Source organism: Mus caroli, unplaced genomic scaffold (genome assembly GCF_978045245.1).
Source record: "Mus caroli unplaced genomic scaffold, Mus_caroli_1 scaffold_1, whole genome shotgun sequence".
NCBI lineage: Eukaryota > Metazoa > Chordata > Mammalia > Rodentia > Muridae > Mus > Mus caroli.
Genome location: NW_028227256.1, coordinates 63,738,283 through 63,764,100, shown reverse-complemented (window position 1 = coordinate 63,764,100; position 25,818 = coordinate 63,738,283). Strand labels below are relative to the sequence as shown.

At 42.6% G+C, this 25,818-nt stretch overlaps 1 protein-coding gene across 1 annotated transcript in view; it reads left to right on the top strand.

Annotated features, from left to right (window-relative positions):
* The window catches only part of Acadl (acyl-CoA dehydrogenase long chain), a 30,355-nt gene that overhangs the window by 1,654 nt on the left and 2,883 nt on the right, over positions 1-25,818 (top strand). Inside the window, exons 2-10 of the mRNA XM_021158666.3 lie at positions 4,317-4,472; positions 5,470-5,607; positions 7,427-7,591; positions 12,133-12,199; positions 15,283-15,447; positions 16,005-16,106; positions 17,377-17,490; positions 20,724-20,851; positions 22,079-22,165. Of these exons, the coding sequence (XP_021014325.1) occupies positions 4,317-4,472; positions 5,470-5,607; positions 7,427-7,591; positions 12,133-12,199; positions 15,283-15,447; positions 16,005-16,106; positions 17,377-17,490; positions 20,724-20,851; positions 22,079-22,165 (1,122 nt within the window). The remainder of the gene's footprint in view (positions 1-4,316; positions 4,473-5,469; positions 5,608-7,426; positions 7,592-12,132; positions 12,200-15,282; positions 15,448-16,004; positions 16,107-17,376; positions 17,491-20,723; positions 20,852-22,078; positions 22,166-25,818) is intronic.

Genomic DNA, 25,818 nt, shown 5'->3' with positions numbered 1-25,818 from the left:
ACTGCCAAGTAAATGATAGCAGGAAAGTGTTTATTTATGCCTTTTTTTCTGTAGTTAGAAATATTACATTTTTTTCTTAGCATATTATAGGGTGTACCATTTTAAGACCCAGACAGATTTACACACAAGTTCTCTACTTTATAGTGATAAACAGTTCCACCTGAATCTCAGAAGCCTGGTATTCTAATCTCAGCGTTGCTTTTACACGGAGGACAAATATGTACTTTAAAATGCTTACCTCATAGCAATAAATTGAAAGCAGTCATCTCAGTTTTTAGGGATAAAGTAAACTTTGTTGTGATCTGAGAAACCACCTGCATCTTGTGCCTGGTTTTATCTGACCTTTAAAGCTTGGATAGCAGTTTGGTGTCTCTGGTGACCGGTGTGACCTCACTGTAGGAAGTAATCACTAGGATTTGGGCCTGTTCCTCTTTCCAGTTGCTTTCTCTTCCTAGGGTTTGTGGTTCAAGATGTGAGCTCTCGGCTTCTTGCCTCAGCCCTCTTGGTTATTGCCATGCCTTCTGGCCCCCATGGTAGTAGACCCTTATCCCTCCGTAACTGTAAACCCAAGCAAACCCTTTCTTCCATGGCCATGGAATATTATCACACCAACAGAAAAGGACCCAATCTAGTACCATATTTTCATCCTCCATTCACCTGTCTTTCCCTCAGTATATACTTTTGCCATCTTTATCAGAGATTAGGGAGTTAGAGATGCCAGCATCTATATTTGTGTCCCTTGTTCCATTGGTTCGTGTGCGTGTGTGTGTGTGTGTGTGTGTTTGTGTTTGTGTTCTGTTGCCCTTACTATGCTGTTTCTATTACAATGGCTTCGTAATGTAGCTCACCCGCAGGGTGGTGATACCTCCAGCAGTATTCTTTTGTTCAGGATTGCTTTAGCCATCCTTGGTGTTTTGTGCCTCCATATAAATTTTAAAATCTTTTTTTTTTTCAACTTCTTTGAAAAAATAGCCCAAGAATTTTTGTTGGGCCTGCGTTGAATTTGTAGATTGCTTTTGACAGGATGGCCATTTTCCTAATACTAATTCTTCTGAGCTGAGAACAGGAGGTCTTTCCATCTTCTGGTGTTGTCCTTTGTTTCATTCTTTGGTGTCTTAGTTTACATTGTAGAAGTCTTTTATTTCCTTGGTTAAGTTTATTCCTAGGAGAGAGAGAGGGAGAGGCCGAGGGGGAGGGGAGACAGACTGTCTTTCTGTCTGTCCACTGTGAACTGGACTGTGTTCATGCTGTCTTTTTCAGTATATTTGCTATTGGCATATAGGAAACCTCTGAATTTGATGTTAACTTTGTATCCTGCTACTTTGCTGAAAGTGTTTATCAGCTCTGAGAATGTTTTTGGTGGAGTCTTAGGTTAAATTCATATCATCTGAAAACAGAGATATGTGGACTTCTTTCCCCATTTGCATCGTATTTATTTTGTTTTCTTGTCTTATTGCTCTAGCTAAGTTTTCAAGCACTGCATTAAATAGGAGTAGAGTTACTCTGTCTTGTTCCCATCTTAATGGGAGTGGCTTGAGTTTTCCTAGCATGATGCTGGCTATAGGTTCGTTGTATATATAGCCTTTGTCATCCCGAGATAAGCTCTTTCCACCCCTAGCTTCTCTATGACTTTTATCATGACTTTGTATGATTAAGAAATAGATGTTTTCTAGGGGAAAAAAAAAAGACTAAAGAAAAAACAGGGCCTGACCAAGCCAGCAGGTGTGAGGATTAAAAAGAAAAAAAGATAATTAGACAACATTGTAGCATGACCCCAGCCAGTTCTGAGGCTGAGGCAGGTTTATTTTTTCCCAAAGTGCTTTTATACCATTTTAATTACTTGCAAGTAATAAGGTCAGTTCTAGGTTAAGGAACAAGCAAGGCGATAAACACATATAGCCAAGGACAAGCAAGGCAATAAAAAGTCCCTTGATCCTTGTTTCTAAGGCTTATCAGGGTGACTAAGATATCTGAGTCTACTTCCCTGTCCTAGCCCAGAATCAGATTCTTGCCTGAAGCCTACTTCTCTATTCTAGTTTAAAATTAGGTTCCTACCTGATCTTACTTCTCTGTCCTAGCCTAAAATTAGATTCCTGCCTGAGCGTACTTCCTTGTCATGGCCCCATGTCAGATTCCTGCCTGAAGCCCATTTCCTTGTCCTGGCCCAATGTCAGACTCCTGCCAGGCAGCCCCAAAAAGCTCCCCACAAGGGTCCATGCAAGGAAGAGAGAAATCTATGTTAGAACTTAACAGAAAGCAGAAATAAGTTTTCTCCACATTTTAATATGTTATGACATTTTTAGAGACCCAGCTTTGGAGCAGTGAAAACCAGGACTGACTTATTAGACCTGCAGTAGCACCAGAGTTGGGGGCAGCCAGTGAGCACCTATGTCTGTTGTGTCCCATAACAGAGATCTCATCGTGGCCTTAAAAGAGAAGAGCTTTGTGTCTATCACAGTATGCAGATGCATTGGTACTTGCGCCCATGTGATAGCCACAGACTTCCAGAACATCTCTTCCTTTGGTGACTGGGTAGACACCATCCTGGCCAGGTTTGCTAAGTTGCCCATCACCTGTATGCTGTGAAGGATTAAGCCTTAGACCCTCATCAGCATGGTGGCCAACCTCGGGTGAAAAATGGCTTGCCCACTACTAAACAGAGTTACGGATTGCTAACTCAGACTAGAAGATCTAAGCCCTTCGTTTGCTCTCTGGAGCTCATTGGCTGCCTACCTAGTGCTGATGGGTTTTATATTCAGTGGCAACTGCTTTGAACAAATGTTCAGGGTGTGTTCCAACAAGGACCAGAATACTTGCTGATACCAGTTCCCTTTTTTTTAAAAACAAAATCTCAATTGTTCAATTTTACCAATGAAGACTCAGGAACTAGATGCTGGGGTGAAAGCCTGGAGCTCAGAGAGGCAGAGAAAGTGCCCAGTTGACCCTTCTCCTCAGCTGACTCCCCAAAAGGAAAAGCAAGCTTTCCTTGTCCAAAAAACCCTTCAAACTGAATGTCTTTCCTTCTACTTTGTGTCTGTCCATCCTCCTGACTTCCTCTTACTCTCTCTGTTTTTGTTTTTTCTTCTTCCTATGTCCACTGGTTGCTTGCACTGCTTCTTGACCTGTGGTTAACTTTATTTAATCCTGTTTATAATAAACAGAAACAGAAAGCTCTTGGATTAAAAGTGTGTGCTAGGGCTGAGCCACACCATAACTAGAAACAGGTTTTTCCAGTAATTAACACAATGCCAGGGGTCACAGTGTGGTCGAATATCCTGCAATACCCAAGTCATGCTGAATGCCTGCACCAGAACGCAGTGTCAGGCACAGGACTCATCATGTACATCAGAGTGAAGGACAAGACTACCAGGGAAATGGATTCACCCTGCTCTTGAAAACCCACATTTTTGCTTTCAAATAAAATAATTTTTCTTTAAAAAAGTTTTTATTCAGGTATGAGTTTGATGATGTATGAAGTAATGTCCTTCTAAGGGGAACCTCTGGAGAAACAAAACACAACCCTGAATACAGTTGAACTAAGGGAACTGATAAAAAGTCTTTTCATGTTCCCTGAGGGCATGAGGACGGAGAAGGATGGAGGGCAAAGGGAAATGTCAGCTGAAGATCCTAAGGAATTCTATACAAATCCACACAGAGTCTTGTTGGGCATTTTGATAGACACACCAGTAGGCTCCAATGGGCATTTTGATTGACACTCCAGTGTTCAGTGACATTTATGCAGTTCATGTCTTGTGTTACTGAGATTTTCAGTTAGGATTCTGAATATGCTAGTTTGGGAGAGTTTGCATTATTTTAAAAATTGTACTTGACATGAAAATTTACCAGCCGGGCATGGTGGCACACGCCTTTAATCCCAGCACTTGGGAGGCAGAGGCAGGCGGATTTCTGAGTTCAAGGCCAGCCTGGTCTACAGAGTGAGTTCCAGGACAGCCAGGACTATACAGAGAAACAACAACAACAACAAAAACAAAAAAGAAAATTTACCACTATTATCCTATTATACTATTTGATTCTTATGCAGGTTAGTCCATATGCTATTCAGAGACACTGTACTTCACCTCAATTTACACCTGTGTTTAGATCTAGATATTATCCACCTTACAGATTCCCAAAAGGAGACAGTTGAACTATGACAAAATACTGTGGTGGGAGGGTTGGGGGAGGGTTCTGGGACAGGGTCTGGGAGGTAAGGAGATCTTATGGAAAGCATATCTCAGGGTTCCGTGTTTGCTGGCATTAATTTGGATATGAAGAGTAATGGTTGACCCAATTTTCTTCATGTGTGTCTCTTCAAGATGTTCTCATTCTGGAGCAGAAGCACGTCTAGAAACTCCTTCTGCTAAAAAATTAACTGACATTGGAATCAGGAGAATCTTTTCCTCGGAGCATGACATTTTCCGGGAGAGTGTAAGGAAGTTTTTCCAAGAAGAAGTGATTCCTCATCACACAGAGTAAGTGCCCTCCTCCCTGCTGTGACGTAACAGCCAGGAGGTCAGGAACATCACATACATGATAGGAAAAGTACTTCCTTAGCCCATTCACTGTTCTTCGCTGTAATACTGTTGAGACCATAGGTAGGATTTCTAAGTTTTGCAAGTATTTTACTATTAATATTACTAATTTTTTAAAAGATTTATTTATCATTATATCTAAGTACACTGTAGCTGTCTTCAGATGTGCCAGAAGGGGGCATCAGATCTCATTACGGATGGTTGTGAGCCACCATGTGGTTGCTGGGATTTGAACTCAGGACCTTCGGAAGAGCAGTCGGTGCTCTTAACCACTGAGCCATCTCTCCAGCCCAGTATTACTAATTTTATTTTATTGAGACATTCTGTATCATTGTGTTCTCCAGACTGGTCTTGACTTCTTAAGTGCAAGCATTTTCTCCTCAGTGGCCCAGTATCTGGGGCTACAAGCTTGTGCCACCACATTCAGCCTTTTAAAATGTGTTGTTCAAGAGTGTGAAAATTTGTGGATTTACAAAGGAACCTAAGAAAAACAAGATAACAACAACAACAAAAATGCCAAGGACCAGCGGAAGCTGAGAGAGGGTGCTGAGGAAGGGGTGTTTGGGAGCGGCAGAAAGAAGTCAGTGATGGGTGCAAGCTGACAGCTCTGTGGTCTGCTCAGGGTAAACTCTCTAGAGTCCTCTAGTAGCTCATGGGTTTTCTACCAAGGTCAGAAAACCTTCTAGAAAAGTGCTAAAATTGCTGCAGTAGCTATAAATTATAGGAATAGTCCACAGAGCAGGAGGAGGACAAAAGGTAGCAAAGATAAGGAAGAAAAAAGAAGAAATAACACAAGATACACATGGAAAGGCCGGTGGCCAGTTTCATCAGTTACCTTAAATTAAGGACACATTCCTGCACAAGTCTCTAGTTCCTAGTGAGGCGGTTTATATAACTTTTAAGGAAGTTTGTCTGACTTTAAGTTTGTTATCTGCAGATGGGAGAAAGCTGGAGAAGTGAGTAGAGAGGTCTGGGAAAAAGCTGGCAAGCAGGGCTTGCTTGGCATCAACATCGCAGAGAAACATGGCGGCATTGGTGGGGACTTGCTCTCAACAGCAGTTACTTGGGAAGAGCAGTAAGTATGGAGACATTTAGAGTGGAGTCTTGTTTTGTGAGTTGTCCTTTCCGAAGTGATAATGAAAATACTTGCTAAGTTCTTGGAAGACTGAAAATTCGGTGTAAAATGTGGGGATGACAGCATATGTGTACTAAGTTTGGGATGTAGGAAGATGACCCGTGTTCTTCAAATCTTTTTATATTGTAGAAATAGGCGCTGTTGATGGGCCCGGTGCATCCTGGCCTGCAGGAGTCAGAGGCAGGGGGATCGCCAAGAGCTCAAGGCTAGCTTAGGCTTACATAGTCAGTTCTAGGCCAGCCAGAGTGATATAGCAAGAAGCTGCCTTTAAAACAAACAAACAAAAAAAGAGTTAAAAAGATAACTACATTTCCAGTGAGTTTATCCCCTCCTTTTAAAGAGCATAGCAGATTGGGAAAAAAATCCATTGAAATATGCCAAAATTTGCATTATAAGAATATATAAATATCTCCGGTAAAATTGCAGAAGATTATGTAGCAACAGTTCATCAAAAGGGAAATAAATGCACTTAGCTTTTATTTCATGAACGTGCTCTTCCTCACCACCAGAGGACCATAAGTTATGTTGACCTGGAATTATCATTTTGCATATGTGTAAAATTTGTGAAGATGACAAATCCTGCTCCCCAATAAGGACAAGATGGTTGTGAAAGTAACACATTCATTCACATTTGTTGCATTAAGAAAAATGACTATTTCTGGGATTTCAATGTATATGAAAGGTAAGTGAAGGGGAATTTACTGTAAGAAGATAGCTTATTGGGAAAGAGGACTATCATGGTTGACCTTAATTCCCTAAATTGTGATGCAATTTAAATGTACTACAATAGGAGGAGGAGTGTATAAGTTATGCAACATAAATGATTTGAAATATTTTACATCTACTTAAGAACATAATTTTAAAAAAAAATTGTGGTACTTAATCATAACAATTACCAGGAGAACGATGGAGTGAAAAGTTGACAGAGTGCCTGCGGGTACACTGGAGTGTCACCAAGGTGCCCTCCATAATAGGACAATTGCAGTGTCACGGTAAGACAATTGCAGGTGGTCAGTATTTTAGCTCTTAGTTCATCAAATGAGTACTGTGGAGGGACTGCTAAAGCCCTGTTACTGTGTTAGCGCCTGTATTAGTCAGGGTTCTCTAGAGTCACAGAATTTATGGATAGTCTCTATACAGTAAAAGAATTTATTGATGACTTACAGTCGGCAGCCCAATTCCCAACAATGGTTCAGTCGCAGCTGTGAATGGAAGTTCAAGGATCTAGCAGTTACTCAGTCTCACACGGCAAGCAGGCGAAGGAGCAAGAGCTAGACTCCCTTCTTCCAATGTCCTTATATTGTCTCCAGCAGAAGGTGTAGCCCAGATTAAAGGTGTGTTCCACCACACCTTTAATCCCAGATGAAAGGTGTAGCCCAGATTAAATCTCCTTAAACTCGGAGATTTAATCTTCTGGAATCCATAGCCACTATATCTCAAGATCTCCATACCAAGATCCAGATAAGGATCTCCAAGCCTCCAGATAAGGGTCACTGGTGAGCCTTCCAATTCTGGATTGTAGTTCATTCCAAATATAGTCAAGTTGACAACCAAGAATAGCCACTACAGCGCCCACAGTGAAAAAAGGTCAGTAAAAACAGAGATGGCACTGGGAAGGTTGTGGGCTTAAGAGAAAGCAGGCTATTACCACCCAGGACAGTGAGGCCTTCAGAAATTCTTCACTGTGTTAGTAAATTTGAAATTAAACTTAACCCAATAGCTATTTCATGGTTCTGTTTCCCTCCTCTTTTGTTCTAAGAGCGTACTCCAATTGCACAGGCCCTGGCTTCAGCCTCCACTCAGATATTGTCATGCCCTATATTGCGAATTACGGCACAAAAGAACAGATCGAGAAGTTCATCCCCCAGATGACGGCGGGCAAGTGTATCGGTGCCATAGCCATGACAGAGCCTGGGGCTGGAAGGTACGTCCTCACTTAGCTGGTTCTGGATTCTTAGAGGCAGAGTCCTAAGAGCAAACATTTGCTAGGTGTACTGCACAGTTCTCCGTAAATGTGGGTTCTGCATTCATGAATTTACACGGTCTTTGATTGAAAATATTTGGAAAAACAATTGCATCTGTACTGAAAGTATACACGTTTCATGTTGTTATTTCCTAGAAAATATAGTATAGCGATGATTTTACATCGCCTTTCCATTGACCTGGATTTTGGCAATAATCCAGAAGTTACAATGTAGAGTATGTGGGAAGATTGTGTAGGGTGTATGCAATGGTGTGTGGGTTTTGGTATCTGGGAGTAGAAGTCTGGAACTAATTCCCCCAGTTTCTGTGGGTTCTAGGTGGCAGGTAAGATTCTGAGCTGTATGCAAGGCAAAAGGGAGCACCTGCATAATTCACAGTATGAAACTCCAGCTGTAAAGCAAGGTGCTTTTGTACACAAATAATGGCAAAGCAGTTGTAATGCATGCTGGGTTCAAGATAGCCACCCACCTAGTGTACTGGAAACACAGTGGTAGGCGTGAGTGAGTCTTTAGCATGATGTATAAATACATACATAGTCTATATCAATAGTCTTTTAAGTGGGATGTGTGGAGTGAGGTGTTAAACATGGTTGTCTGGAAGCCTGGACACAGGCCTTGGAGGCTATGCATTTTAAAAGGAAGAGAGTGCGTAAAAACAGAGACATTTTGAATGGAGAAGAATGTCAAAATGTTGAGAAACCTGGATGCGCGTATGAGAGGAAAAGAACAGAGCAGATGGGACACAGTATCAGAGATGGGTTGCCCGATACACTCTTAACTTAGATTTGGCCTCCACAGAGAGGTTGCCAGGGCCGGGCCAGTGAGGTGACTCAGTCGGTCAGGGGGCTTGCTCCTATTGCAGGCCTGGCAGCCTGGGTGCAGTGTGCATGAAGATGGAAGGAGGAAATGGGCTCAACACCGTGTGCTCGCTGTGCGTGGTGTGTGCACACGGTGTGTGTGTGTGTACATAGAGTAATAAAAGTGATGAGAACTTTACTAAAAGGCTTGCAGTTGCTGGAAACCTTTCTGTCCCACCAGCCCTTCCCCTTCTACGTTCATTGGCAACACCTTTGTGCTTATGTGTGTATATTTACATGATGCTGTGGGGTTTGTAAGTTCTCACATTGATCTCTCACGTTAATTCTTATTTGGTGATAAAAGTTCAAATAAGATAGAGAATTATAGGCCCCATGTTAGAAGAAGAGAAGGAAATGAGAAAAGAGGTCTTTGAAAAGAACATACAGCACATTGTTGACTACATTGTATTTGAGATGTTATGATACTGCGCGCATGTGTGTATGTTGTGAAAATCTCTAGTCTCAATGTCAGGATCAGGGAAACTGAGGTAATACTCAGAGATATTATGAGCGTATATGTTCTTGTCATTACTAGATTGTATATGGTTAAACCATTTTCATTGTTTCATGTGTACCATGAAAAGTTGTAAGGACAAACCATTAACTTATGTAATCAGCTTTATTACCTGGTTATGTCCCTGCATGGAACAACCAGGTTTTGTTGTTGCTTGGTTTATGTCTGTCTGTCTGTCTCTTTGTCTCTGTCTCTGTCTCTGTGTGTGTGTTACCCATGGAAACCAGAAGAGGATGTTGGATTCCCTGGGGCTGGAGTTGCTGTTGTAAACTGCCTGCTGTGGGTGCTGGGAACTAAATCTAGGTCCTGCACAAGAGGACCGAGTGCTCTTAACCTCTGAGCCATTTCTCCAGTCTCCAAAACAGCTCTTTTAACAACGCATGTTCAGATCTCAGGAACTGATGCCAGCAATGATAATATAATCACAATCCAGCACTAATCGGTCTTTAAATGAGTTTCTCTCTCGTTTCTGAGGGCTGGAAATCCACAATTGGTATCTTTGGACCCAGTCCAAAGCTGGGCCATACACCCTCCCGAGGGTAAAGGGTAAAGGGACAAGCTCATGCCTACCTAGCCTCCCTGTCCTGGTGGCTCCTAGCATTTGCTGGCGTATTACCTAGGGTCGCATTGCGGTCTCCGTCTCTCTCTGTCGTGCTCCTAAGAATATCTGTAGCATTTAGAGCTCATGTAGATCATCCATGATAATCTTTATGTCTCACAGCCCTGACTTGAGTCAGTCACCTCTGCCAGGTCCCCTTTTCATGTCATGTCATGTCATGTCATGTCATGTCATGTCATGTAATATATCAGGGATTAGGGCCTGGTATCTCTGGGTTGGTGGGGAATAATATTTAGTCTAATATAGAAAGTATTTCTTAAGGGAAAGTATATTCTTAAGAGTATAAAAAGACAAGTATCACCTACAGTGATGTAATGTGAACTAATTATATACTGTGCTGTTTGTTGTAGAGTATTAATGAACATTTTAAACTAGTGCTTGGCCTGCTGAGATGGCTCAGTGGGTAAAGATGCCTGCCACCAAGCCTGGAAACCTAAGTTTGATCTCCAAGGGGACACATGGTAGAAGAAAACGCCACGTAATTCCCATACATTGGCCCCTGACCTCCACACACATGCTGTGGCATGCTTTTATGACTGTGCACGCACACACAAACATACATTACACTAAATAATTAAGAAAAAGCCCTTATATAAGTACAAATTATCTTACAGAGATGGGTATGATGTATACTTTAAACCAGAGGCAGGTGAATCTCTGAGTTCAAGGCCAGCTTGGTTTATAAGCAAGTTCCAGGATAGCCAGAACTACATAATAGACAGACCCAGTTTCAAAACTCAAACCAAAACCAACCCCCCCAAAAAATTATCTTATAGAAAAATACTAGATAATAAGATCAGAGTCATATATGGTCCTAATTTTATAAAAAATACATATATTAATATGTATGTTTATATCCACTGAAAAACATAGGTAGAGTATATTTTAAGAATGCTTATTCCGGAGATAAATTGTTTTGAAGACCAGGCCTCGTTGAACAGATTTGAAATCCCAGTGCTTGTAAGACTGAGGCAGGAGGATCCTTGTTAGAGGTCAGACTGGGATATGTAGTGAGTTCTAGGACAGCCCAAGCTACAAATCAGCTCTTGTCTCAAAAGACCATATGATCTCAAGTAGATGAATAGTTTTCTCCTTTGAATATTGTTTTTTAAAAATGTATCTTATTTATTTTTACGATTTTTAGTAGGTTACATGTATGTGTGGGTGGGTGTGTATGTATGAATTTAGGTTCCCACCAAAGTTAGAGGAGGAGAATGTGTCCCCTGGAAGCTGGAATCACAGACGTTTTCCAGACACCTGATACTAACCCTGACAACCATATTGTGTCCTTTGGAAGAACAGTAAGTGTTCTTCAGCATTGAGCTGTCTTTTCAGCCCCTTTTCATATTTTAAATAGAAATATCTAGAAACATACACTCCTTTTAGAGTTGGTGTGTTAGGAAGATGACAATTGAAAAATGTTTAACTTTTTAGATTTCTGGGCATGACAATTTTGCCTACACGTATGAATGTGTACCATGGGTATGACAGGTGCCCATGGAGGTGAGGAGAGGACACTGGGACTGGGCTTATGGATGGCTGTGAGCCACCATATGTGTTCTGGGGAGTTGAACCTTCATCCTCTGCAAGACCAACAAGGGTTCATCACTAATGGGCCATCCCTTCAGCCCCTGTTTTTAAAATACCCACATTTCTGATGAAGAGAGAGTGTTGAACCAGCCTGAGTAAAGGCATTTAAGTACATGGTGTTTCATAATTGTAGGAAGGTAGCAAGCCTTGAAATAACATCATCCACCCATGGAAGGAGTTTGGACAAAGTTTGGAGCTGTGATGAAAGGATGGACCATTTAGAGACTGCCATATCCAGGGATCCATCCCATAATCAGCTTCCAAACGCTGACACCATTGCATACACTAACAAGATTTTGCTGAAAGGACCCAGATATAGCTGTCTCTTGTGAGACTATGCCGGGGCCTAGCAAACACAGAAGTGGATGCTCACAGTCAGCTATTGGATGCATCACAGGGCTCCCAATGGAGAAGCTAGAGAAAGTACCCAAGGAGTTAAAGGGATCTGCAACCCTATAGGGGGAACAACATGATGAACTAACCAGTACCCCAGAGCTCTTGTCTCTAGCTGCATATGTATCGAAAGATGGCCTGGAAAGAGAGGCCCATTGGACTTGCAAACTTTATATGCCCCAGTACAGGGGAATGCCAGGGCCAGGGGAATGGGAATGGGTGGGTAGGGAAGTGGGGGCGGGGTATGGGGGACTTTTGGGACAGCATTGGAAATGTAATTGAGGAAAATACGTAATATAAAAAAAAAAAGAAATAACATCATCGTCTAGTTTGGAGTTCTTAAATACAGTTGGGCTTCCATGAAATTTAAAATATATTAGATGTATTTTTCGTGTAACTTTGTGAATATTTCTAATATTAGGATTTTTTAATACATGTGACCTTACATAATAGCTTTTGCATAATTTGATTTTTTTTAATCCATTGATTGACCTTTGTTTCCCACTATAGTGACTTACAAGGAGTAAGAACGAACGCCAAAAAATCTGGGAGTGATTGGATTCTCAATGGAAGCAAGGTGTGTGAAAAAGCAGGCGTGGGTACCAGTGTCTCAGACTACCTCAGCAACTACATGTCTGAGATATGATCAATCCAGGAACTAACACAGGAGGTCTCAGGAGAGTAAGACATTTATAGATTTTAAATGGCAGAGTCTGTAGCTACCCCCCTATGTTTCATGTTGCTTGGCCTTCTGCAAATACTGCAAAGGTGTTTTTAGCTTCCAAATGACTCTTGACAGACAAAAAGAAAGAAAAGGTTTTGTTGCTCCAAAGTAAGTCAAGCGATGGTGAACTTTAAGCTGATGAGGAATTGGGGGAAGGTGTCTGTGAGCACTCACAGTGTAAGCGGGAGGCCTGGAACTTGGATTATTTCACCCATAGAGAAAGGTGCACACCTTTGACCCCAGCACTGAAGGATGCAGAGACAAGAGGAGCAGTGAGGCTACTAGCCTAGGTGAAAATTGCAAGCCGCAGGTTTAAGGAGAGATCCTGCCTTAAAGAGCAAGGTGAAGAGTGATAGAGGAGGGTACCTTACACAGATGTATATAAACAAGTAAGTACATTTTATAAAAAGAGATTAAGAGGGAGCTGGAGAGATGGCTCAACAGTTAAGAATATTGGCTGCTTTTCTAGAGGTCCTAGGTTCCGTTGCCAGCACCTACACAGTGACTCATAACTGCCTGTTAGGTCCACGTCTGGGAAATCAGATGCCCTCTTGTGGCCTCTGTGGATACTGCATGCACATGCATAGACATACATAAAGGCAAAGTGACCATGTACATACACTAAGATGAAAAAACAAGATTAGAAGAAAAAGTTTAAAACAAATATGAGAAACTTTCAAGAGGTCTTAAGAGCTAGAAGTGTGGACAATAGGATTCAAGAACCCTCCAGGTCTTCTGAGGATCAGCTTACTAAGAGCTCCTCCGATGGGTGCAGATGGCTCAAGAGTAAACATATCCCTGAGAGGAAATGCTGCGGTTGACTAGATAGATGTTAAGGAGAGATGCTCTTTTTTAATACAAGGACTATCTGTGGATGAGTGCTCCTGTTTCGTTGTTATTATTTGGCCTGTTTCTTTGTTTGAGACAGGGTCTTGCTGTAGAGGCCAGGATAGCTTTGAACTCATAACCCTCCTGTGTTCTCTGCCTAAGTGCTGGCAGTACAGGGATATACAACTATGTTGTGTTAAACATGTTCAGTATTTAAGAATGTTCCACTTTCTTTAAGCTAATGCTTTTATCTTTACAAAATCAAATAATATTGAGGTACTGTCAGGTTCCTGAAAATCTGATTTTCAAACTTACTTTGTCAGTGTCTAGTAACAGTTTCTTCTCTGACATCAGTAATTCCTATGGAGAACTTCTCATTCTTTGATATGCCAGTGGGTATTATGAATCTCTTAAGAATTAGAGAGAGTATATCTTGTATCCTAGAAAATTTCCTTTTATAGACTTATAGATGTCAGTCTTGAATCACTGACATCATTCAAATCAACTTTAGGAAGCAGTTACCTAAGTGCTGTGATATGCAGACTCAGTGGTACCATCTGTACCTGGTCTGTGCAGGCCCTGGTTCCAATGTTGAATAAACAAAGCAGCAGCTTGTCTGAGCCTGGAATTGATGGTGCATTAGGAGTGCTTAACTCAGTGTGGAAGACTGGCAAGAAGTCTAGATGACGGGATACCTGAGCCTAGTCCAAGGTATGGAGGATTTGCATTGTTAGAGTTAGAAGGGGCCTCCATAGCGGCGGAAACGTGATTTTCAAAGACACACGGGTCTGGAAGGCACTGGGATGTGTGAGACAAGGGCTTCAGTAGAGCTGACCCAAGGGCAGGAAACAGAAGCAAAATAGGATGAGAGAAGAGGCAGGAGGGGTGAGCTACCATCTGTTTGTGAGGAGTTTTTATGCCTGCTCAAAGGCTTCAGAGTGTATCTTGAAGCTAGCTGTCGAAAGATGTTGGGGTGTGAACTTGGAAGGATCACACTGCCGTATAGAGCAGCCCCTCTGGGCAGCTGATGGATTATGGATGGAGTTGTAGTGGGAGCTGTCTTAGATCCTTGTACGAGCCCTGAGGAGAGCCGGGAGGGGAGTTAGTGGCAACAGTAGAAAAGGAAGTAAGCAGACTGGAACAGTAAACGTGGACCAGAACGAACAGCACCACGCTGACTGGGAAGCAGATGGCAGCATAGTTTATTAAAGCATTTGTTGAAGTAGAGGATACGTTGCCATTCGTTGTTGGGCAGGAGTATGGGGTGGGGCGGACATGTTCTGCGCGTGAGTCACTTTGTGGAATCCAGTAGGTCCAGATTGTATCAGGCAATGTGGGTGATCTGGGCATGGAGGCACACCCCTGTACTCTGGAGGCTGAAGCAGAGGGATTTTAAACTCTAGGCCAGCCTGGGCTACAGAACAGGTTCAGGCTGTCTGCTTAGTGAGGTCTTGTCTCATAAAAGTGGAGAAGAGACAGCATTGGAGTCTCAGGGGGTGACTTGAGGATGACTAAGCCCTGACAGTTGAGGTCGCCTCAGGCAAAGTGCAGAATGAAGTGTCAGTTATGAATTGCTTTGGATTATCAGCCCATTTTTCCTGTTTAGCTTGCCATTCTGCCCCCATCCCCCACCACTCACCACCACAACACTTAACCATAGCGCTGTCCTTACTTAGGCCATTTGGAAAGAAGTAGTAGGCAATCTGTATAAAAATGAAAAACAAAAACAGCCTTTTTTAAAATCCAATCAGTCTAAGAGTTTAGTGCCATTTAAAGCAAATTCCTTTTTCCTCTCTATAGCTCCCCACTAGAATCCAACTTACCAAGTGAATGGGCAATTTGGCTTTATTTTAAAGACACAATCTATTAGTTTCTTATTACTGTTCATCTCATGAGTAGTGGGGAAACTGCAGACACTTCAGTATCGAAGCACTGGAGATCCCTGCTCTTCATTAATCTCGTCCATGCAGCAGCTCCCTGTGTGGGTAGAGAGATGGGGACGCGTCCGTCCAGTGCCTATTCTGGTCTTATGTGTGCTCCCTGAGTGTAAGCGTGCACATAGACCTGAGGATTGCAGAGTATCACAGTGCATCTGGATATTCCTGCAGGTGTTCATCACCAATGGCTGGCTAAGTGATCTCGTGATCGTCGTGGCCGTCACCAATCGTGAAGCTCGATCGCCTGCCCATGGCATTAGCCTCTTTTTGGTGGAAAACGGAATGAAAGGATTTATCAAGGGCCGGAAGCTACATAAGATGGGAATGAAAGCTCAGGTAAGCCGTGGTTTGAATCAGACTCTCAGTCAGAACGTAGATAGGCAGAGTTGCTCATGGCATCTTCCTGAGCAGAGTGCAGGGTATGTTTTCAGAAACGGCAAGGGAGACTTCTTTTCAGTCACGCTGCTGTCTCTGTCATACTCAGGACTGGGAAGGAACCCGGGTGTCTTGAATATCTGCTTTAGAAATGGGAAAGTTAGCAGCTGCATTGTAATAAATCACCTGTTTGTGAAATTTAGAAGATTGTGAGGTAGTAGCAGTATTTGTTAGATGTCATCAGAGAGCATATTTTGCTTAGTGTGTTAGAAATTCTAACTTCCCAGTACCTAGAGAACCGGAGAGTGTCAAAGCCTGAATGTGCATTGCACCAGGAAAGCCACCATTGTGGAATGAGATAGATTTAGATAAAACTCCCTGGCTTATTACTTATGACTTAATGTTCAGGCTCCAAGTCCACTCCAGTTTGTCTCTTGGTTCTTCATTGGAAGTTAAAAACGCTACGGGGCTACTGGGAAAGGAACGCGCTCATTCTCTGCTTGATTCCTGTTTCTCAGGACACAGCAGAACTGTTCTTTGAAGATGTCCGATTGCCAGCTAATGCCTTACTTGGAGAAGAGAATAAAGGCTTCTACTACCTCATGCAAGAGCTCCCACAGGTATTAAATGCCTAGGATACCATTTCTGTCTGGGTTACATGCATCCGGTTAGATACTGAGCAGAAGTAGACTACAGAGCTGTATAAAAAAGATCCACACATGTCAAGCTTGCGCTACAATGATCATCTGAGTATAGTATAAAGTTGCATATAAAGAAGTATCACTGTTAGGCAGATGCTCACAGCCATTGAACTGGTCACAGGGTGAATTGAAGGAGCTGAAGGGATTTGCAACCCCACAGAAGGAACAACAATATCAACCAACCAGACCCTCCAGAGCTCCCAGGGACTAAACCACCAACCAAAGAGTGCATGCACATGGAGGGACCCATGGCTCCAGCTGCATATGTTGCAGAGTTTGGCCTTGTTGGGCATATAAATGAGAGGAGCGGCCCTTGGTCCTGTGAAGGCTTGATGCCCCAGTGTGGAGGAATACGAGGGTGGGGAGGTGGGAGGTGGGAGGGGGTGAGTGGGTGGGGGAACACCCTCATAGAAGCAGGGGAAGGGGGAGGGGATAGGGGGCTGGGAAAGGGGCATAGCATTTGAAATGTAAATAAAGAAAATATCCAATAAAAAAAAAGATGAAGTATCCCTATTAACAGGCCAGATAAGAAAGTAACCGAACTCCGCAGGACCCTACCAAGTAGAAGGACAATAGGTTTCCGTGGCTCCTCAGAATGACCTCAGTTTTAATGGAGAACTTTTAACTCTTTGTAAAGAAGCATCGCCAGGAACGGTTGGCAGGTTGTAAATAACTGCAAAGAGGAGAAGGTGTTAAACAGACAGCTTCTTCACGCCACAGTCTTCCAGTCAGTCCTTTGGGGCCAGCATTGCCTAATCATTCAGGCGTACAGACTGCTATACGGATGTGTTTGCCTTTTGCCTGGCAGCAGCTATGGTGCAAGCTAAGCATGAAACTGAAAACTGCTAGTGGCTCCAGTGGTTAGGTAGAATTCAGAAATCGCCAGCGTGGTGAAATCCGGTGACTACCACCGCTATTTTACACCAGTCGGTAAAATTTGAACTGTGTGCTGGAGGACGTAGCATCTGTGAGGTTGACAGTGTGGTTACAAACCAAGCCCCTTAGGTATCACGGTTCTTAGATATGTTCTGATAACCACAGACGTCTGTGGGAGCCTTTTCTTAGCGCTAAGAGGTAAGTTAAAAGTTAATCTTTGGAAGTTTATTATAAAAAGTATTTATAGGACGTCTTGAAGTGGCATAAAAGAGGTTCATGTAATAATGTTTACTACTTAATTTGGGGGTTCTAGGAAAGGCTCTTAATTGCTGAGTTGGCAATTTCTGCCTGTGAGTTCATGTTTGAAGAAACCAGGAACTACGTGAAGCAAAGAAAAGCTTTTGGGAAAACAGTTGCACACATACAGGTACGTTTGTCTTTACATCTGGCTGTTTATCAAGTTAGTCATCTCAGTTGGGGCAGGGTGAAATGATAATTAACGGTACTTTGATGCAAGGGGTGTTAGAAACTCAAAAGTGGATGAGATTGGGAAAGGGGAGAGCAGAATGGAAACGCTAAGATGAAGAGGGCCAGGCCAGAGTCCTGAGGACACTGGAAGGCTTGAGGCGACATAGAGAAGGTCTACAAGAAGGCAGATCCAGAGAGGCTCATCACAGAAGCCAACAGGGAAGACTTCAGTAGGAGGGTGTGGCGTCCAATTTGGACTCCTAGTCTCCATGCAGTTACCACGTTAAGGGAAAGGTAGAGTGGAACACTGAGGCCGTGTTTTGGCATCGTAGACAAGTGCAGCGGCTTCTGTCCTAACATAGCTCCTGAAACCTGCATAGTCTAGGCAGGCTGCCTTCTGGCAGAAAGAGTTCCTGTTTGTAAATCCGCAAAACTGCTAAGTCTTAATGTTTGAAATTCTATTTTGGAAAGAGATAGGAAAAGGAAAATAAAATGTCTTTTTCTTCAATGTCTTCAAACTGTGTAGTTCCTAGGACCTTGAGTTGAGTACAGCATTAACTAACAGTAAGATTAGATAGAGTAGATAGATAGAGGGTGGGGTTTTTTATAGCTAAATCATAATATATGCTGATAACAATTCACGGTTTTGCTAACCGTTCCAAGGTGTCTTCAAGTCCTGAAGTTCCAAGATAAGTGTCAATCCTTGCTTAATTGTTCTTTTTATTAGATATTTTCCTTTATTTACATTTCAAATGTTATCCCCTTTCCTGGCTTCCCCTCCAAAAATCCCCTATCCCCTCCCCCATCCTCCTGTTCACCATCCCACCCACTCCCATTCCTGGCCCTGGCATTTCCCTATACTGGGGCGCTTAATTGTTTTTAAAATTACATCTTAATTTATTCTCTTTCTTCCTTCCCTCTCCCTCTTCTTCTCCCTCCCTCCCTTCCTCCCCCCCCCCCCCAGTGGATGGGTAGGGGTATGCACTCCCATGTCAAGTGTGTGGATGTCAGAGAACAACTTGTGGAAGTTGATTCTCCTTCCACATGTGGGTCTTAGGGATTGAACTTCAAGTCATCAGGCTTGTCAGAAAGTGCCCTTACCCGCTAAGCATCTACTCATTCAGAAGGTTGGGAGAGATTTTAGTAAATTCACTCAGTCACTTACGTTCTCTCTCTCTCCCTCTCTGCGTGTGTGTCTAAGTTCACTTAGTTATTTACAAATATTTCTCTCTGTGTGTGCTTGTGTGTATGTGTATAAGAAATAGACAGAGACAGACTCTCTGCATGTGTGTATATGTATAAGAGAGAGAAAGAGAGACAGAGACAGAGACAGAGACAGACACAGGCTCATAGAGTATAGACTGACCTTTCACTCCTGACTCTTTACCTCTGCCTCTCAAGTGCTGGAATTTCAGTTCGTGCCACTGTGGGTGGCTTTCTCCCTAAATTCGAACTGCAGTTTTTAATGATCGCACTGATATCAGTAACCATTAAAGATACGTCTGCGAGCATGTCGATCATTCATGAAAAGCATGCTACCAGTATCAGGTGATGCTTTCAGAAAGCCTGATGCTGTCTGTGGGGAAGCACAAAGGCTAATTCTGTTCCCTAGCCCCTGGTTCAGTGCCAAGAATATGTAAATGTTTAATCTTTTTATCTTCAGACAGTAAATTATGTACTCGTGACGGCATTTGTTATTCTTAGCCCTCTGGGCCTACTGGATGTGTAAGAATTTTAAGTGAGCCCATGCTGGTCTGCATTTTAACTTTTAACTTCAGCTTCTAGAAGCACCAACTATTTATATAGAAGAACTTTCCTATGAGAGAGATCTTGATCTTTACATATTCTAATAGTGTATAAATCCTCACCTGTAATATCACATAAGGCAACAGTTCTTGAGAATTGTCTGATATTCTCACCCTATCCCCAGATTTACCCCTCATATGAAATGCTATGTAATGTCCGGGAATAAAAACTTAGAAGTCAGGCCCCAGGGTTTTCTATGTCTATAGAAAATTAGTTAAGCCAGTCTCCTTTATAGTTTTCTCTTTGTAAACTTGAGTAAGGTGGGAGTGAGGAACTTTATGCTGATGAAAAGGTAGAGAGATTTGGCCAAAGGAAATATAGATCTAGTAGAAAAGGACATAGAAAAAAAAATGGACATGCCAGCATGCTCCAAATCAGAGGCCTGGATGCTCAGGCGAGGTTGGGTGTGACCAGCCTCACCACTGCTTGGTGTCAGAATCATTAGATGGCAGTTACACTTTTTAGAAGAGAGAGGGGCAAAACCACAAGACACTGCCTCCACTCCTGAGAGAGGGTTTGTGTGTGTGTGTGTGTGTGTGTGTGTGTGTGTGTGTAGCCTTGGTTGTCCTGGAGCTGGTTCTGTAGACAAGGCTGGCCTGGAGCTCCCAGAGGTCTGCCTGCCTCTGCCTCCTGAGTGCTGGGATTCAAAGTGTGCATCACCCAGCTTGAGGACGTGATCAATCAGGAGCAGCCGAGCATGGTCTAAATAGAGTGATGTCCAAGCTCCCTGTCGGCTGTCTACTGCAGCAGGAGAGGACATAGTTATTACATAATAATACATAGTTATTAACACTTACAAAGAAGACCACGCCGAGCCAGTTGGAGGCTGCATGAGAGGGATGGGAGGCGCTATAGGTTACTGGAGTAGGATCTTTCCTAGTCCGTTTCCGTTGTTACTACTGTGATAATTAGATAATAAATATTTGATGATGCGTATGTGATTAGATCGATCCATCTTGTCCCTCAGTCCTGTTCTGTTATTTTAGTTTAAGGCACAGACACAGTAGGGAAATGCATATCCTTCATGTCATGAATGCAGAGGAAATCCTGTTTAACCGCCAGAGAAAACTGGGTGTCATGGCAGCTCCTGCCACGAGATGGCGCTCACACATTAAATCATGATGTCCTTTAAGCACTTTCCTTAAACTGTGACAGGTATTTTTTACCTAGTGTATATCATTTTGCTAAGATTCAGGGTTGTTTGTTTTTGTTTTCGTTTTCATTTCAGTTCATGTATGCCCTTTTATCGGACACCCCCCACACACACACACACAGTTTCACTTTCGTTTTGCTTTAGAATTTTTTTTATTATGTAAGCATTAGAGGTGCTGAGTGGAAACCTGAACTTTTACCATGCTCTCTCCCCCCTCCCCACTTTGTCTCAAGACGGTGCAGCATAAACTAGCAGAATTAAAGACACACATATGTGTCACCAGAGCTTTTGTGGACAGCTGTCTGCAGTTGCATGAAACCAAACGTCTGGACTCCGGTTCCGCTTCCATGGCAAAATACTGGTACGCGCATCCCTATAGTTAAAGTGCAGCGTTGGTCCATATTACCGTGGGGTTCTGCCAGCCTTTAAACACAACCATGAAGGCATTAAAGGAAGAAGGCCGTACGTGAAAAATAGCAGTAAAAAATAAAAAAAAAAACAATTGTTTTTGAAAGTTCCATTGGGTCTGTTTATAATATCCTAAACATTACTCCAGTTGGTATGTAACTTTTAACTTGTTATTAAGAGTAAAATATTGAGAGCCTGAAGCAGCATCAGTGAGTACTGTACTTCATTCAGTAATGAGTTTAATTTTAAATTATCTAAAGAATGGGAGAAAAGCAAGGCAGAAAGAATAGAAGGATAAAACTTGGGAGTCTCACTAGTGAGTCCCAGTCCATTCAGTAGGTCAGACTAAATTTAATTCTCTAGCGACAACTTTGGATAGAATGTGAGGTGTTTTCCAGATCTAAGAGAAACACCAAAGTATGGACTGTCAGGCAAAAGTCCCATTGGGTTTAGAAAGATTTACATTTGAATTAAGGGTCATTAACAATGGGTTAATGGCGAGCTTGAGAGTACAGGACCCCTGTTAAGTTTTTTATGTGTTTTAAGACGCAAATATGGTTCAAATCATATGTGGAATGGAATTGTTTTTTTCTTAAAGAAGAAAAAAAACCACTCATCTCACTAGCCCAGAAACAGACTAGAAAAATTCCCTTTGTTATTTATTAACTCAGGCTCAGTCTAGTCATTGCTATACAAGGGAAATATGCAGAATGGTGTTTTGTGTAATGATTTTATAATGATTAGATGATGAGATTAAAAAGGAATGTGAAATTAGCATGAACCTTTACCTTGGGGCATGGAGGGGGGTGTGTTTTACATTTATGAAAAGTTCTTCGGCTTACAGGAAAAGGTATTTTAGGAAGAGCATTTTGCTTGCTCTTGCTCTCAACCAGGCTTATGGATGTAATGGTGCTGAATGTTAAAAGTTCGTTTAAATTTGTTGAGTGGTGAGAAAGCTTTTTTGAGGCAAGGTTTCCTGTGTCCAGGCTGGCCTGCTATTCACTGTGTAGCAAAGGCTAGCCTTGAACTTCTCATCCTTCTGCCACTATCTCCTAAGAGTTGTCTTATATGCATGCATAGGCACCTCAGGTCTGCGTGACAGGGGCCTGAACCTAAGGATTTTAAGCACGGTACCAACTGAACTGCCTTTCTTTCTCTGCTTATTATTTTGATCATTTAGGGCATCTGAATTACAAAACAGTGTAGCTTATGAATGTGTTCAACTCCACGGAGGCTGGGGGTACATGTGGGAATACCCGATTGCAAAGTAAGTATGGCGGGCCCTTCTGCAGCACTTTTCTTTCCTTTCCTTCTTTCTGTTTTTCTTTCTTCTTCTTCTGTTTTTTTTTTTTTGAGATAGGATTTTTTTTCCATTTATTTTCCATCCCAATTATAGCGCCCTCTCCTTCCTTTTCTCCCAGTCTCACCCTGAGAAATCCCTCCCCCCATTAACACCTACTCTCTGAGGAGAAGGGGAGGACACACCCCCTAGGTACCTCTTCACCCTGGGACATCAGGTTGCAGCAGGACTAACCTCATTTTCTCCCATCGAGGCCCAACCAGGTAGTTCAGCTAGGGGAAAGGGATCTAGTGGCAGGCAACAGGGTCAGAGACAACCCCCCAGCCCACTTCAGTGTCAGGGGACCCACATGAAGACCAAGCTGCACATCTGCTACAAATGTATAGGCCTAGGTCCAGCCCGTGCTGTTTGGTTGGTGGTTCAGGCTCTGTGAGCACCCATGGGCCCCGGTTACTCGATTCTTCTTGTGGTGTTCTCGACTCCCTGAGCTCTGCCTGATGTTTAGTTGTGGGTCTCTGCATCTGTTCCCATCAGCTGCTGGATGAAGCCTCTCAGGAGACAGTTATGCCAGGCTCCTGTCTTTCTGGGTCTGCATTACCATACTCAGTAGCCATCTAGTTCCATCTATTTGCCTGCAGATTTCATGATGACTTTATTTTAGTGGCTGAGGAGTACTCCATTGTGTAGATGAACCACATTCTCTTTATCCATTCTTCTGTGGAGAGACATCTGGGTTGTTTCCAGCTCCCAGCTATCATGAATAAAGCTGCTATGAACATAGTTGAGCAAGTGTCTTTGTGGTATGGTGGGACATCTTTTGGCATATGCCCAGGAGTGGTATAGCTGAGTCTTCAGGTAGAACTATTCCTAAATTTCTGAGAAAATGCCCAATTGATTTACAAAGTGGTTAGACTAGTCTGCACTGCCACCAGCAATGGAGGAGTGTTCCCTCACCTCCATATCTTCGCCAGCATCTGCTGTCACTTGAGTTTGTGATCTTACTTTGTAATCCTGTCTGACCAGGCTGGCCTGAGAATCACAGAGATCTAGCTGTCTCTAACTCAGGACAGGGATTAATGGTGTGTATGTGCCGCCATATTCAGCCTATGATCCTCGATCTGTCTGTCTGTCTGTCTTTCTCTCTCCCTTCCTCCTCCCTCCCTTCCTTCCTTAATTATATTTTATGTGATTTTTTTTAAAAATTAAAAATGGAATGTTTTTCATACAGTATGTTCTGATTATGGTTTCCTCTGTCTTAACTCCTCCTAGGTCCTCCCCACCTCCCCACCCACCCAGATGCACAGCTCTTTCTTCCTTTTTCTCCATCTCCTTACCTTGATGCTTTTCTTGGTTTGGTTTGGTTTGGTTTGGTTTTTCGAGACAGGGTTTCTCTGTGTAGCCCTGGCTGTCCTGGAACTCACTCTGTAGACCAGGCTGGCCTCGAACTCAGAAATCCGCCTGCCTCTGCCTCCCAAGTGCTGGGATTAAAGGCGAGTGCCACCACCACTCGGTAAGATAGACCATTTTTTAAAAAGTGAATTCCTTCATTTTTTCCTATTCTCTCTCTCTCACTCTCTCTTTGAATTACTTTTTTTTACTGGTGTGGTAAGATTCCCTGACAAAAGCGATGGAAGGGAGACGCGTGTTTCCTTTGGCTGCCGGTTGGAGGGTAAAGCCCATCGGAGTGGGTTGTTCTGGCTGCAGGAGCTTGCAGGTTGGACCTGCAGTTCTGAAGCAGAGTGTGAAGGATGCGGCTGCTCAGCCGATGGCTGCCGTTCTATGCAGTCCAAGACCCAAGCCTAAATAGTGCCACCTAACTTTAGAGTGAGTCTCCTACCTCAGTTAACCCAAACAAGACAATTTGACAGGTGTGCCCCTAGGCTAACCTAATCTACATAACTCTTCGTTATTATACCTGGAAGTCTGTGCCTTTGATGTTTCCAGATGTTGTCAAGTTAATAATCAGAACTGGCCATCGTAGGAACTGAACTCAGGGCTGTGCATGTGTTAGGCAAGCAATTTGCCACTGGCCACTATCTCTAGCTACTTAAACAAACAAACAAACAAACAGAGAAAGCAATACAGAATGGTCCACTTACATAGTAGAAGAATTAACATACCATGCCTTAAGTATTTATTTTGCTTAAAAAATATAAAAGTTTTTTTTTTTCTGAATGGAATTTTTATGATGCTTCTTTTTATTGGGTTACACATGAATTTCCTCAGATCAAACAGTGACAGCTACAGCTGCAGCGTCTTCCATACGTCTCCCTTCTTTATCAGCTCTTCTCAGACTCTTGCCTCTCTTTCACGTTTTTCTTTTTTTTTTTTTTTTTTTTTAATATTTTTATTACATATTTTCCTCAATTACATTTCCAATGCTATCCCAAAAGTCCCCCATAGCGCCCCCCACTTCCCTACCCACCCATTCCCATTCTTTTGGCCCTGGCATTCCCCTATATTGGGGCATATAAAGTTTGCAAGTCCAATGGGCCTCTCTTTCCATTGATGGCCGACTAGGCCATCTTTCGATACATATGCAGCTAGAGACAAGAGCTCCGGGGTTCTGGTTAGTACATCATGTTGTTCCAACAATAGGGTTGCAGATCCCTTTAGCTCCTTGGGTACTTTCTCTAGCTTCTCCATTGGGAGCCCTGTGATACATCCAATAGCTGACTGTGAACATCCACTCCTGTGTTTGCTAGGCCCCGGCATCGTCTCACAAGAGACAGCTATATTTGGGTCCTTTCAGCAAAATCTTGCTAGTGTATGCAATGGTGTCAGCGTTTAGAAGCTGATTATGGGATGGATCCCTGGATACGGCAGTCTCTAAATGGTCCATCCTTTCATCACAGCTACGAACTTTGTCTCTGTAACTCCTTCCCTGGGTGTTTTGTTCCCAATTCTAAGAAGGTGCACAGTGTCCACACTTTGGTCTTCATTCTTCTTGAGTTTCATGCGTTTATCAAATTGTATCTTATATCTTGGGTATCACGTTTTTCTTATAATCGTAGAACGTATTTTTCCTCTTACTTAACAGTCTATTCAACTTATGAAAATTGCCCAAGGAAGTTTTTGACGACTACTCATACACAGCCACTTTAGTTCTGAATCTGCAAGTAGGAATGCTGTCGGCTTCCAAAGACGTTCCCTATTTGTTACCTGGGTGCTTTGTGTAGTTAGGAAAACTATCAAGGACATGAACACTGTTAGCCTGACGTGTTTGAATTCCTCATCCCAGCAAGCCTACCTAGAGCTGTTCCCTGTTCTCCTAATCCTTTTTATGGAACATGAGGTATTTTTTTTTTATTGCCGTTTCATTAAGAACAGAAGTTCATGTGTGGGTACAACCTGCTAATTCTATAGTTACCACACAGCTTAAAAGCTTTAGTTACTGGATAGCTATAATTTATAGTTTCATAAAATTCACCATCAATCAAGTGTTTTTCTCTTTTTGAGAGAATATAAGCATGAAATTGATTTTTTTTTCCAAATAAATCATTTGACTTAGACTTCCAGAGCTACTTCAAGCAGACCTTACTCACAAGCAGAGCTTCCTTTTAAAATCCTGTGTAGTCATGAAATACAGATGTGTTTTTAAATTATGCTAGCCCAAAGGT